Here is a 15,289-nt window from a genome sequence, read left to right as displayed (position 1 = left end):
AAGTAGGTCACTGCTAAGAGAGGTAGGGACCTCTTCTCTCTTCAAGTAAGCATTTGAAAAATGAAATCATTTTTCTAAAGATTATTGAATAACAGCCATTTTGACCCCAGCCATGGCCACAGAGCAAAACTAAATACATTTGGAGGGAATCAAATAAGACTTGAGAAATCTGTGTTTAAAACTGCTTAGTTCAATAAAATAATGGATGTGTGGCTTTTAAAATTTCCTTCTTTTGAAATTATACACATTCTCCCAGAAAAAGTAGCTGATTAAGGAAAACTGTCTCATTCCAAGGAGTGAAAATAAAATAACAATGAGAGAAGAGTTAAATAGATGCAATGCCTGTTTGTTTTTTTTTGTCCTGAAAAATGCTGTTATGTCCTTACTCAATAATGATCTATCTAAAGAAGGTTCTGACTCCCTCCTTTGCTCCCTTTACACCCCCATGACCCCCCCCCCAGCCTGTTTAAACGCTTCTGTGGCAAACAGCTGGTGCCCTCTGCTGGGGCGTAACCAATAGCATTGCTTCCCTGTTGTAGAAATCAGAACTCAACATTTTGGTAAAGACAGGAAAGTATTCATTTTCTGCTGTAATCTATTATAGTCTATAATGACATTTGATTTTCTGTAAGTTTAAAAAGAAAACCGTGAAATATTGTCAAGTAATTAACAGAATATTCAATGTTCATAAAGATTCATTAAAAGAATTTTAACAAAAAGAAAGCCATGAATTCAATTTACATTTTAAACTATTTAATAGAGGTATTTGTTGTACATGTGGTTTTAGTTTAACATAAACAAAATTTCTCTATGGAAACACTTAACCTGAGTTGGAAATGAAATCTGAAGAAATTTTAATACACAAAAATAATTCTCTTCAAAATATAAGCAATGACAGATTCCCAATTTGAGGAGTTTCCTAAAATTCAGGATTCAGTCCCAGGACAGGAATGAGGGAAAACTCCTTGTAGGTCAAAAGCTCTGCTGAAGTCATAGGATTGTACGTGTGGGCCCTTGATCAGAGTGAGCTTTCTCAAACACCCCCGGAAGGAAGTCTGGCTGCTCAGGCAGTTTTGCTTTACACCAGCTGTTTAGGAAAGAAGAGCAGTCCTGCTTAATTTTGTTACATGACATGGACAGCACAACAAGAACGAAAATAAACTCAACTGGTTTCTACAACAGGATTAGAATAATATTCTTCCACATATGTGGCTTCTGTGATAAGTCAATGAAAACTTTTAATTTTAAGGCATAGTTGTGACTTAAAAAGTCTTAAGAGGTGTTTATTTTATCACCTGTAAATGCATAATTCTAACCCAAAACTGATGAGAGAGAGGATAAGACACATGTGCTTTTCCTTTAAAATGATTACCCATGCCCGGCCGGGCGTGGCTCAGCGGTTGAGCATCAACCTGGGATCCAGGTGATCAGGGTTCGATTCCCGGTCAGCGCACATGCCCAGGTTGTGGGCTTGATCAATGACTCTCTCATCATTGATGTTTCTGTCTCTCTCTTTCCCTCTCCTTTCCTCTCTCTGAAATCAATAAAGATATATTTTAAAAAAATAAATTAATTAAATAAAATAAAATGATTACCCACTCAAAAATGATTCCTTATAATGGGAGTCATCTAAGATGACTTGCCTCAGTAAACTCAGGCAGTTTACATCACATCTAGTGTTCTCCGAGTCTTATCTGATCATCAATTTAGATGTGTACATTATTTTAATTTTCCAAGAATTCCTAGATATTTGTAATAGCCTTTCTAAAATGTAAAGGATTTGTTACCCAAACCATGTATTTTTCTTAATCGCTATTCTGTATGCATCTGAACTAAGACTTCTCCTAGTGACAATGCCCCCTTGAAAGTGAATGAGCAGAGCAGACACCCACACATACCAGGGTATCCACCGACATAAATGGGATTGTTGGTGTCCACCGAAGTGGACTGGACGTGTGGACTTTCAGCATGCACGGCGTTCCCATCGACGACCAGCACCACGCGGTGCTTGCTTTTGTTAGCATGCAGTGTGTGCCACTTTCCATCGCAGAGAGGACTGGTAGCTTTGGGCTCGTATGTGGCTGTTATCCTACCAGCACCATTGTTAACATGAAACAAGAGCTAAACAAACAACAGACACAAGCAAATATCTCAGTAAATTTTTCCATATTTAAGGAACACAGTCTATTTATATAAATCACTTGAAGTAGATAAAATCCCAGCATTTTGCCAAAGAGGAGAGCAAACTATGAAAAATACATTCATTTTTAAAAATAGCCTCTTAAAGGATTCAGATGCTATCTTATCCCTGGAATTTCAGAAACGGCAATGGCCGCCTCCCATGGGAACAAGCTAGGACCACTCTCTTACTTAGAATCTCCTCCTCAAATCAATTCCTCCTTTTCAGTACAGCAGGAGCTGATGGGTGTATACTGGGGGTGTCAGTTCCCAGCAGTTGCTAGCACCCCTGGAGGAACATTTACTAAATCCCTTCTGACAAACTATAGATGCTCTACCACAGCGAGTGGTAACAGAAAATCTGAGACTTGCAAGAGATAGGCGGGAAAAACTGTAAGTTACTGTTGGAAGGTTCTTATGTTGTATGTGAAGGTCTACTCAGTATCATTTCAAGACATTGTGACAAATTAGAGATGTATATATTATACACTCTTGGGCAGCCACTAAAAATGTTTTAAAAGAACAATAAATAATAAGCCAATAATAGTGGTAAAATACAGAATACATCAGACATTACATTGTTTGTGACTATTACACTTCTGATAACATTTTTCAGGTGTCACATAAAAATGTGCAAATGGATACACAATTTTTCAAAATTCTCTTGAAGCACAGATGAGGAAAAGGTTGGCTGTAAGCCACAGCATAGAGAGGCAGCCATATGATTAGAGGTGGTTTTGTTTTGACATGAAAATGAGGCGAGACGAAGAGGTGAAGGACAAGAGGTCAGTGACTTTCTTACACTCTCCACCCTCACTCTAGGATCTCCTTGGGACCAAAACCCTGTGGGGAGTAAGCAGGAAATACTAGAAACAAGCTGTAAGTTTGGAGGAATCTAGAGCATAGAGACTTGCTCCTTGTTTGCCAGGAGGCAGTAAGAGTCAAGCATCTTAGTCCCACAGCAACCTGAGTTGACCACAGTGCAGTGGAAAGAGACCACCGCCCTGACTCCCCAGGTCTTAGGAGTGGCATGGCAGATGACTGCAAGTTCTCATATGGCCCTCTGAAGGACACAGAGGTTGTTGAAGAGGCACAGGGCCCGTGACAGCTGGCATGGGGAGCCTGATCTGCAAGGGACGTGGCCAAATCTCCAGGAACAGCACCCATGCACTGGCAATGCAGAGACCTCACACTGCTCCTTATACCAGCCAGGGACAACTGGCCAAGTGCAGAAAAGACAGACGCTGTGACTGAAGATGGGGAAAGCGAGTTATACCTCATCTGCTGTCAGAAGAGAGCAGACAGAAAAGAAAAAGCGCAATTAAGACTCCTTTCCCCAGAATCCTGCGAATGAGGTGCACTCAGCTAAGCCCAAAGGGGAGAGGAAGAATGAGAACCAGCAGAAACTCTGAAGCAGGCAGTTTTAAAGCAAAAGAGACTAAAGTACTGTTAATTGTTGAGTTCATTTTGTTCCTAATACAGGGACTGGAGCCTGAAAAGCAAGAGCAGAATAGTTATAGAAAAATTGTTTTTTGCATTAAAAAAATTAAATCATCCCATGGAATACTCTGCAATAAAAAGAAATGAACTAACAACCTGGACGAACCACCAGGAAATGAGGCTGAGCTGAAAAGACAACCTCAGGAGGACACAGGCTGCATGACTTCATTTCTCTAACAATCCTGAAGTAACAGATGGAGAACAGTTGCCAGGGGTTAGGAAGCAGGGGGAGAAAAACAGGGGGATAGCTGAGGGAGACTTGTAGTTATAGTACAATTAACTGTTTTGATTGTGGCAGGGGTTATATGAAGCTACACATATGGTAAAACACTCGTGCATGTATAACTGGTGTAACTTAAACTCAGTGGATTGTGCCAATGTCAATTTCATGGGTTTGACAGAATTATGTAAGCTGAAATTCTGTTTCATAGACTTATGCAAGATGCTACCACTGGAAGAGCCTAGGCAAAGTGTGAAAGAGGACCTCTGTGTACATTTCCTTGAAACTTCCTATGAATTTGTAATTATTTCTAAATCAGGAAAAATGGAGCATCAGTTTGGCCACTTAGTATCAAGTTGTTCCGGAAAAGAAGCTGTTAGTATTATAATTGCTGTTTTGCTTTAAATTCAACTTCAAAATTATAAAAGAAGTTATTTAAAAGTATTTTAGGATTATCTATTTTTTAATATTAAGTGAACCTTTTCTGCAGTCCATTAAAGTGGGTAATTGGAAATGTGAGTCTAGGTATTTCTACTGTTTCTCAACTGCTCTGTCTCTGACACTGGGGCAAGGGAGGACCTCACAGACATTAAGCACCGACCTTGCCATTCACAATCTCTAAGCCGATGGCATCCACTTTGGCACTGCTGATCCCAAGGAGGACGCCGTTCTCTGAGGAGGTACGAAACTCAAGTGTGATGTTTACATCTGAGCGAACTTTGTAGCCTTCTTTGACTGAAAAACACAAAGACAGCCCCGAGTTATGGGTGAGTCCCACCCAGCCCAAGAAGGCTCAGGTTTGGAGAGACTCCACCAGCCCGCAGTGGGCTGGACTGGTTGTACATTGGGAATCCTGCCTAAGGTTCAGGAGACCTGGCTCCAGCTCTTTCTCTGGATCCAGCTCCACCACCAGCAAGTCACCTCTCCCCTCTGAGTCACAGCCTGCACATCTGTAAGATGAAGTGACACCTCTAAAGAAGACACACAATCAGCGGGGCTAAGCCAGACTGGAGCCAAGGCAGGCCCATCCTCTCATCTAAAGCCACACAGGGAAAAGCAAAGGGATTTGATCCAATATAATCTCTTCATCGTTTATACAAGAATAGTCCATTTTATTTTCCCAATATCTACACACTGGGTATGTCATCATTGACTGAGTGTATTAGTCCACATTAGGTCGTTTTTTTAATTTTAATTTTTAAAAAATTTTTATTTATTGGTTAGACAGAGAAACGTCGATTTGTTATCCCACTTATTTATGCGTTCATTGGTTGATTTTTTTTAAAGTTTCTTTATCTTTAATGTTGAAAATATTACAGATGTCCCCTTTTATCCTTCACTGAGCCTCTTCACCCTGCATCCACCCCACCCCCAGGCCTTCCCCATACCAATGTCTCTGTCCATGGGTTATGCTTATAAACATATAAATTTGATAAATCTCTCCCCACCCACCTTCCCTCTGAGATCCTTCAGTCTGTTCCATGTTTCTATGTGTCTGGACATAGGGTGATTCTTGTGTGTGCCCTGACCGGGGATTGAACCTGCAACCTTGGAGTATAGGGACAATGGTCTAACCAACTTAGCTCCCTGGCCAGAGCCCCCATTAGTTTTTTTTTTTAAGTGGGGATTTAATTGAATAAATTTTTTATTCAGGTGCATAAAAAAGCTGAGATAAACTGAAGATATTAGCAATAGCAGGCAGTTGTTACCACACCCAGGGCTGAAGGAAAAATGGGAGAAGGTGGTGTTACCAGAGCTTGGGAGCGCAGAATGAAGGATAGAAGTGTACTAGCTTTTCCCTTCCTCCCTCCTGCCCCAATCTTCCATCAGAGCCTTCCTGGAAGCCTGAGGAGCAAAGGAGCCAGAGAAATTAGTTCCCTGTGATACAAAGGAGAACTAGATGGGGAGGAGCATGGTTCTGAGAGCAGACAGGAAATTCACCAGAAAATTAAGTATCTGAAATGATGAGGCAATGTCATAGTTCTTAAGCCTTGAGGAATTTACATTCTACAGCAATTTAGAGATTTAAATTCCTCTACTTCTAATTGATTAATATTTTCAACAGTCTAAATGGAGTCAATTTCTTCATCAAATCTGATTTGCATTTGGCTGGCTGGTCTAGATATTTTATGCTGCTGACTTTTTAATTCAAAGGCCTTTATGAACTTGGACAGTGAGAACATGTCTTACGTAAATGTGGGGAGGGTACAGATGAAACCAGGGCCACGTGTTGCCAGGAGCTGCACTGCCCCTGGGGGTGGGGGCCTTTGTCAGGTCAACTGGATGGCACAGGAAGTGAGAGGGCTTATACATAAGAAGTGGAGAAATCAGAATAAACTGGAACATTAACTAAATGAGGTCTTGCTGCAACCTTGTCCAGTGGGTCCTGCCCTATCATAGAATTCTTGGGTCCATATCATCTTAGAGTGCAGGCGAATCCCAAAGATTTCTCTTGAGATTGTAGGTAATACGTACCAAGAGCTGCATAACCACTTCCTTCAAAGAAAGTTCCTTCTTGGGCCTCCGCATAGCACTGGGCCACTGCAAATGCAGACACGGGGCTGTCCTTGTCCAGCTGCTTGCTGTTCACTGTCACCTCCCCAATGCAAGCGGGGATGCTGTGGGTGATCTAAACCAAATGACGTGAGAGTGGATGGTGGTGACTATAATGAGGGCAAAGGCAAATTTTTCCCATACTTCCACAAAACACATTACAATATTAATGTGGTTTTTAAAAATCTAATCGCCACAACACTTCACATGTCTTACTTAAAGCTACTATTTAAATTCCCTTGCTAATAATACAGGAAATGTGTTTTCTATTATTTCGCGTAAATATTGTGGAAATCAAGAATGAGGAGTTTTATAATCTGCAAATACAAATTCCCTGGACTTTCCTGAATTGCACTGGGGCTAAGTGGCTGTGGAAAGAAAAATGTTCATTAACTAACAGGAGGGTTGGCTGGGCTTCAAGGGGAAACACACAATCTAGGGCTATGGTGCGAAAGGTTTGCATCTTGCAGCCAAACTCCAGGTCTAAAAAGAGAGTAATTTAAACATAAACATGTTCCTCTAAAAATAAACACAACAGCGATAAAGGTAAAATGGGCTCCATATAGAAAACGCTCCTTACATTTCCAATGTTCCTGGACCTGTAATCAGAGGGAAGGCCTCCTAGGTACAACTTCCCTTCCACATCCAACGTGGTGCCATCTCCCACTATATTCACCATGGGGGACTCCTGACCATCAACAGTCATGAAGCCCTTTCTTTTAAAGTACTCCGTCTTGACCTAGAGCAAAATGAAAACATTCATAATTTTTAAGGATGAGAAAACTTTAACAGATGTTTGTTCGCGACTCTGCTCATTATAGCTGTAATAACCTGACTGACATACTAAAGAATGGCTCAGAGTTTAACACAGCGGGCGCTGGGCAGAGACTGAACCTGGCAGGAGATGGGAAGCAGGCACAGGTAATGCATGCTTTAGAAAAGAAAGTGTTCCAGAGTCTTGCTGATAAGAAAGCAGGCACCATGATTTCAGGTTTGGCCCATTCACACCATGGGTGGGTTTAATTTACTTCTTGTCAAGTTGAGAACATTTTTGGTACCTTTCATTTATTTCACCAATGATTGCTGAGTGCCTATGAGGTGTCAGGCACTGAGCTAGGTCCTGGGGATATTTCAGGAATCAGAAAAGGTCCCAGCCTGCAAGGTTCTTACATTCTATAGGAGAGACTGCAAACACAAAGCAAGCTAGAAATCCAAGGGAATGATTTCACTACAGTGAAATGGAGTAGACACAAGGAACAGATGTAGTAACACTTGGAAGGAGTGACCAGCAGCTTCCTGAGAGCATACCGTGTGCCACTTGCCATCACTGAGCAGCGCAGGGTGAGACACTTTTGTTCTTCCTTTGCCAAGGTCAAACATGAAGTGGAGGTGGCCCCAGTGCAGCTGGAGTGTGGCGTAATCCACTTGGTTCTGGTGAGCCATGTAGAAGATCAGCCCACTGGAGGCAAATGTGCGGATACTTAGCTGCACCGAGAGCCTGGAGGAAAACAAGAGCTCAGCTCTCACAAATAAGCTTTCACATTTACTTTGTAAAATAACTACAGAGTGCGATATATAGATCTTGTAACATAGAAACCCACACCTGAAACCTATATGATATTAACCAATGTCACCCCAATAAATTTAATAAAATAATAAAAATAAGTAAATAAATGAAATAACCTCAAAGAGAGAACCCAATAATTATTCCAACATTTATACTTAGCATCTCAGGAGAGTCATTCATTCATATACCCACCCATTCATTCCATTAATGCTTACTGCGTGACTGTATCTGCCAGGCACTGTTCTAGGAGCTGAGGCTAAAGCAGTGAACAAAGGGAACTTCCCTTCTCCCATGAAACTAATGCCAGAAATACACCAGAGAACAAAGATTGGGTCGTGAGGAGGCCAGCGGTGGCTATATTAAATAGTCAGGCATCTCTGAAAGACGGTATTTCAGCTGAACTCTGAATGACAGACAGGAGCAAGCCCCACAAACCTCTGCAGGAATTCTCAGGAGGGCCACATGGGAGATGGCACCACAGGGGGGTGGGGGGAGGGAAAGGTTGTGTCTGGTGTCCTCCCACAGTAGGCAGTGTGATGTCACTGAAGCACACTGGGATAGGAAAGGGGGGCATGACTTCATCCTCATGAATGAGGGGCTCTGGGAGGCAGTATTTAGAGGACTGAAGGTGATGGGGGGTGATCACAGAGGGAGGCAACAGAGGTGCAAGGTATGGCAGAGTCTGGAGAGGTGAACTTCAGATCAGCCTGAGATTCGGAGGAGAGAGGAGGGATGTGGAGTTGGAGGATTCTCGGCCAGCCTCCGGCTTCGAGGTCTGTGGCCTGTGAGCCACTTCCCCTAAGAAGGGGAATATTGAAGGTGTGGACCAGTGTGGGCGCAGCCCTAGGAATTTTGAGGGGCACAGGAAAAGAGTTTGGGTAGACAATTTCATCAGATTAGTGAATGCTTACAGTAGAATGGGGCTGAAAGTCTAGATGATGATACATCTAGGGGACTTGGGATTCCGGAATGAAGGGTGAGGAGTGATTTAGACAGACTCTTCCGTGCTTTCCTATATACAGAGAGGGGAAACCAGCCATCAGCTACAAGGGGTGAAGACAAACCACAGGAACCCCACTTCCCCATACTGTATGCATCTGTCTGCATGAAGCCTATATTAGGATCTCCTTGCCCTCTCACTGCTGCTTTCTGGTTGCCAGTTGAGCACCCCATAATAAAGTACAAGAAGCTGCTTTGGGGTAAGACCCGTTGCTAAAGAACACTTCCCTATTCATCAGCAATAGGACAACTCATAAGGACTTTAGAACAAGGCCTACCTCTTTCTGACAGCCAACTGATTGAAAGGCAGCACGAAATGGCTGCTTTGTGTGAGGCCAAACTGGTGAGCGTTGGGGACAAATTCTGGGGCTCCATCCACGACACACTGTTGCTGTAAGAGACACACAAGACTCTCAGCCACATGCCACCAGGACCCCCACTGACGTGTGCACATTTTTCCATGAAGAAAGCATCTCAGAAGCAAGCAATCAGAACACCAACCACCACAAATACGTTTGCATTGACTTAATATTTTTTGCTTTAAAGAATTTATTTGCCAGCCCTTTACCTCTCTGAGAAGGCAATTAGAGCTATCTTTCCCCTCAGTCCTACTCAAGTGGTGAGGCCTTGCTGCCCCGCCATCCCCCCAGCTCGGAAAGGCCTGGAGATGTCATCCTGCAGGAGCAATTGCAGCACAGGCCTGAAACACTGGAAGTGCTCACAGGTGACAGCAGGGCCTCCGAGTTTGATGTCTCTAATTCCTCATGGACAGGAGATGAAGCCAAGAGTAACCAGGCTAGAAGGGGCTCCTACATGCACAGGGCAGAATGTGAGGAGCCAGGGAAGATGCTCAGGCACCTGCAGGTGCCTGACAGTGCCCGCCACACACTGGCCCCAAACCAGGCGAGGCCTCAGACTCAGTTTCCCAGCTTGGGGTGGGCAGATGCTACCAGAGAATTGTTCTGAACTCAAAGACTGGCACTGCTCAAAAGGAACTACTTTTCATGTGATTATGCCATCATCTAAGTAATCAGAGTGTGTGCTTTCAACCAAGGAAATAGAGAAATCAGGAAAGGGAAGAGAAACTGGAAACTAATAATAACTGTAGTCAAAACTAGCTTTTCCTAGATGAATCAAATCCTTTTTCTAAAGCAACGATATGTACTATGGCTTACATGAAGTACTTATTTTCACTGTTTCTGATTAAATCCAAAGTGATCATGAGTCCCTACAGAAACTGTCAAAAAGCTAGCAGCATGGCAACTAAATGAAGGTGCCCGAGTGCTAGCTATACCCTACAATCCGTAAAGGCTGTGCTATGTCACCTGTGAGCTGGCTGAGGGCCATACCCCTCCCTGCCCCTGCACTGCTTTTTATCACAGGGAAGACTCCTATAACTGTCCAGACGCCTTTGAAGAGTGGCTTCCAGCTTGTTCTGCCAATGGAAGGCCATGCTGGGCGATTGCAAGGCAGGTGGATGGAAGAAGCAGAGAGTTTCTCCCTCCCTTAGGACTCCCAGCGGCCTCCCTGCAGGACCTGTCGTCTCTGTGCGTGTGTCCTCCAGAAGGCTCGCTCCCTCAGCAGTCCCAGCTCCCAGGCTCAGGTGGCATCTCCTCCCCCCTTTCCATCACTGCTCCAGTGTGCTCACTCAGCTTCCCCTACACTGGGAAATGAGGCCCCCGTTTAATTTCCTCTGGGCTGTGCTCTTTTTTCTCACTGGACCTGCCCGATACAGTGGAATAAAGCCCCTCTTACCGGACTTGGTAAAGGATGTGGCTCTGGCAGGGGCTCACTGTCCTCTCCATGAAGAGCCAGCTTAGGCCGTTCTGAAAGCAAGCAGGTGTCCAAGTCCACGTGTTCATAGCCAACGGCACCGGTGAAATCCAAAAGTCTAGACACAAAGTGTTTTCAAAGTTAAGATACTATAAGCCAACACATGAAACCAATGTCACCTGATGACGGAACACTTAAAATCCATTAAAAAATCATTGATATATTTCTCTTAGAATAACCAATTTGACCATCTTTCACAGTGACTAGAAGTCCAGATATCCTTACATATTCTCTTGTTTGATTTCTGCATGTCCCCCACTCCCTGCATGTTGTCCACCTGGCCATTGCTGAGCATCCTTCAAGAGTTGGCTAAATGCGGTGACCTCCTCCTGCAGCCGTGGCTGGGCTGCCGCAGGGCAAGATTCTGTCTCTGGCGCTCACAGCACTGCACAGTAGCTTCAGTTAAACATTGATTCTTTCTTACAGGTTTCCCTTTGCCAGAAAGTCAGAAACTATACTTGTCATAAGTCTCTTTACCCTGCAGCCCTTGCAACATGTCTGCTGTCCACACATACCCTATTGGCACACTCCAAGGACATGGCTGTGAACAGCACAGAAACCTGTCCGTCCCACCAAGTTCCCAGCCTCAAAGCTTTCAGCAACATAAAGATGCTTAATTAATTACTAAGCAGACAAGTGGGCAAATAAATGTATCGAGTGTATATTGATAGTCCTATGGAGCTAATGCTCAATGATTTTTTCATATGTGATGACCAGATCTATCCATCATTTTAATGCAACAAAATCCATTTGGGAGACTTTCATGATAGAACAATGGGGTTTGCTTCAGGAACTTGTAGAATTTTAAGCAACTTCAAATGACAAAATTAGATGGCAGATTAGTGTCAATGCTCAAAAGATACACAAGTCACAGACTTGCTGAGATAACAGTTACACTTACTCCATGTTAAAGATGAGGTTTCTGATACAGCCATGAAATGATCTTCTCATCTTGAGCATCGCTGCCCCCTCACCCTCTGGAATCCCTCCTATGTACAGGTTGGATACATTTATTGTCATGCTTTCCACTGATGGGCCCAAGTTCATTTCTACAGGCTTTGTCTCATCCAGTTGGATGGTAATAATTCTAAAAGGTCGAAGGAAAAAAAAATAGAGATATAATAAAAATTAACTACTTACTTTCATATGTAATTCCACAAGTACTTACTAAGTAATAAAAGTTCCCTGAAAATAAATTTTAACATGACATTGTGTGTGAACAAAAAAGTGGATCTTAAAACTTAAAACCTATAATTGAACATTCTCCAAAAATGAATGGAATGTTACTAAACATTATTAAATTCAATTGTTTTTGGAGAATATTTTTCTTTTACTTCTTTACCTGTAATAAAATGTCCAGTGTACATTCAAAACATCTGGTCTATAGTTTTGAAGGGAAATATACAAGAATGCTATTACACTATCTACTATCTTATTCTTTACATTTTACCATTTACTGTTTCACCATTTATTATTTAGTATTGATATAATTTTACTAATACTATTTGCCACAGAATTAATCTAATGTAAAGATAATTTATAGTAGGCCTCAGAAAAGGGCAGAGTTAAGGTTCAATTATTAAAATTCTGCAAATATCTCATGACAAAGCACATAAAATAATTCCTAAGGTGTTCTAGCAAGGTTGTAGAATTATTTTGGAACTATAAAAACTCTGACTGCTAATGATGTCATACTAATCATCTCAGTCACTCATACAAAGAGGACCATAACAAGGTTCCTACTGGGGAGCCTTAGTGAGGTCACCATGCCCTAGTCACACAAATACCTCCCGCTCCTTATCAAGGAGATAGAATGCTCTTGTCCATCGCCAAATGTGCCTGTGGGCGCATGCAGGAGAGCTCTTCTCAGGCTTGTCCCATCCCCCAAATTAACATGCACTTCAATGTGGCCTTCAGTCAGCATGACGGAAAAGAAGGGCTGGAAAGACTGCGTAGAGAATTCCACAGATGAAAACTTTACCATATGATTTTAAAAATCATCATCTTATGAAGATAATGTGTGAATATTAGCACCAAGTAAGCAGTTTCTTTAAAATATCACCATCTAAAACAACTATTTTAAATTTTGTATATTACTTTCTAATCTGTATTCATATATTTTATATTCTATATTGTGCTATTATCACACACCATATCAAAGACCTGCATTCCCACATAGTCTTCATACTTATGATTTATTGCCACATTGTGGACCAGTAAACAGATACATTGTAAGTCATTAATCTATTTCTCTTTTTTCAGTGTTATTGAGATATTACTCACATATAGCACTATATTAAAGGTATACAATATAATGATTTGACATATGTATACATAGCAAAATGATTACAATAAGTTTAGTTAACATACATGTCTTGGCCATTGTAAATAATGCTGCAATGAACATGGGGGTGCAGATATCTTTTCCAGATATCTTTTCACTTCCCTCGGATATATACCCAGAAGTGAAATTGCTGGATCATACTGTAATTCTATTTTCAACTTTTTGAGAAACCTCCTTACTGTTTTCCGTAGTGGCTGCACCAATTTACATCCCCACCAAGAATGCAGAAGGGTTTCCTTTTCTCCACAGCCTTACTAACATTTGTTTTTTCTTACCTTTTGGATGATGACCACTCTAACAGGTGTGAGCTGCTATCACATTGTGGGATCAATTCCTTTACTGTTAGAAATTTAAGTAGTTTATAATTTTTAATGACCACATATAATGAACATTTAACTATTTTTCCTGTGAAACTGTTTCTAATATTTGTAAAAATGGGATTAAAGAGCTGAAGGGCTTGAAAATGTTTAAAGCTCTTTAAACTTTTTGTGCTGTACTGAAAAGACATCCACCAGCAGAATTGCTAGCATTGGGTGACAGCATTCCCTTCTGCTGGCTTAGTTGCAAACTTTGATTTGCAAGTGGTCCTGTTACGACTGATGGAGGAAAACAGTCTCTCTCTCTCTGCCCCCCCCATCTCTCCCTCCCTTCCTCCCACTCTCTCTAAAAAGCAATGAAAAAATATCCTCGTGTGAGGATTAACAACAAAAAATTTGTAGTGAATATTCATAGCATCATTATGCATAACAGCCAAAACCTAGCAATAGCCCCAAATGTTCATCAATGAACTAATATGAACAAATTATGCTATGTACACACAGTAGAATGTTAATTAGTCATAAAAAGAAGTACTGATGCATGCTGCAATGTGAATGAACCTTGAAAACATGCTAAGTGAAAGACACTGAAGATCATGTTGTATGAGTCCATTTGTATGAAACATATAGGCTAGATAATTCATTCACAGATACAGAAAGAAAATTGGTGCTTCCCAGGGGCAGTGAGAGGTGAGAGTGGAAAGCAGCTGCTTAATGTAATAAGCTTTTTAAAAAATATATGTTTTTATTGATTTTTAGAGAATGGGAAGGGAGAGGGATAGATAGAAACATCATCCATTGGTGCCTCTTGCATGCCTTCTACTGGAGATTGAGCCCACAACCTGGGCATGTGCCCAGACTGGGAATTGAACCGGTGATCTCTTGGTTCATAGGTCAATGCTCAACCATTGAACCACCCCAGCTGGGCATGTCATAAGCTTTTATTTTGAGTGATGAAAGTGTTTTGGAACTAGATAGAAGAGGTGGCCTCACAACATTGTGAGAGCTCTATCTAAATGCCACTAAATCGTTCACTTTAAAATAGTTACTTTTATGTTATGTGAATTTCATCTCAACTAAAAATAAGAAAAAGATTGGTGGAGCCCAGAAAGCAGTCTGTCATTGTTAGCTTTTCATCAAGTGGCTTGTGAGGTATTTGGGGTCTTCAGACCGGTGCTTCAGTCCTAGCTCTGACACATGTAGAATAGCGTGCGAGCTCGGGCAGATTAACTAGGTTCTCTGAACCCATTTATTCCTCAGCAAAATACAGGAATCAGCATTCACTCTGCAGAATGGTTGTGATAATTGCACAGCAATGTCTGTTAGTGTCTTCCACAGTAGAAGACAGTGCTTTGTAAGCTGTAGCTGCATGACCTCTGCCTCATTCGGACTATACATAGCATTTTGTGAAGTTTCTTGAAATTATGTGGTATAGGCAGAGGAAAGAGTAAAGTGACCTATGCTACTGAAATGAAATATTAATATGGAAAACCATCAGCTTTCCTCTCTTCTCCTACTGCTGGTCCACAGTGCTTGTCACAGGCCGTATTTCTCTTCCTGTTCCTTTCAACCCTATAATAATAGGTAAAATCCTGCTTCATGGGGCAGTATACTAAATAACTTCACAGAATTTGAGGACTTGTTGTTTTAGCCTTAGGATGAAGAGTAACAATCATAACATGTAGAAGAGAATGCAGTATATACTATCTGGGTGAGTTTGAAAAGAATTGGAGCCTAGCTGGGCGTGGCTCAGCGGTTGACCATCAACCTAGGATCCA

The 15,289-nt window shown here is 41.8% G+C and overlaps 1 protein-coding gene across 1 annotated transcript in view; it reads right to left on the bottom strand.

Moving 5' to 3' along the window:
• Positions 1-744: 744 nt before the first annotated feature.
• Positions 745-15,289, bottom strand: part of LAMA1 (laminin subunit alpha 1) — a 134,344-nt gene continuing 119,799 nt past the window's right edge. The window contains exons 54-63 of the mRNA XM_087819301.1: positions 12,638-12,798; positions 11,752-11,937; positions 10,773-10,908; positions 9,296-9,408; positions 7,760-7,949; positions 7,032-7,190; positions 6,374-6,527; positions 4,500-4,633; positions 1,899-2,121; positions 745-1,087 (exon numbers count right to left, since the gene is read on the bottom strand). Of these exons, the coding sequence (XP_087675427.1) occupies positions 927-1,087; positions 1,899-2,121; positions 4,500-4,633; positions 6,374-6,527; positions 7,032-7,190; positions 7,760-7,949; positions 9,296-9,408; positions 10,773-10,908; positions 11,752-11,937; positions 12,638-12,798 (1,617 nt within the window). The 3' untranslated portion in view covers positions 745-926. The remainder of the gene's footprint in view (positions 1,088-1,898; positions 2,122-4,499; positions 4,634-6,373; positions 6,528-7,031; positions 7,191-7,759; positions 7,950-9,295; positions 9,409-10,772; positions 10,909-11,751; positions 11,938-12,637; positions 12,799-15,289) is intronic.

This window comes from Miniopterus natalensis, chromosome 7, assembly GCF_054644295.1.
Source record: "Miniopterus natalensis isolate mMinNat1 chromosome 7, mMinNat1.hap1, whole genome shotgun sequence".
NCBI lineage: Eukaryota > Metazoa > Chordata > Mammalia > Chiroptera > Miniopteridae > Miniopterus > Miniopterus natalensis.
This window is presented reverse-complemented; position numbering and strand designations above follow the sequence as displayed.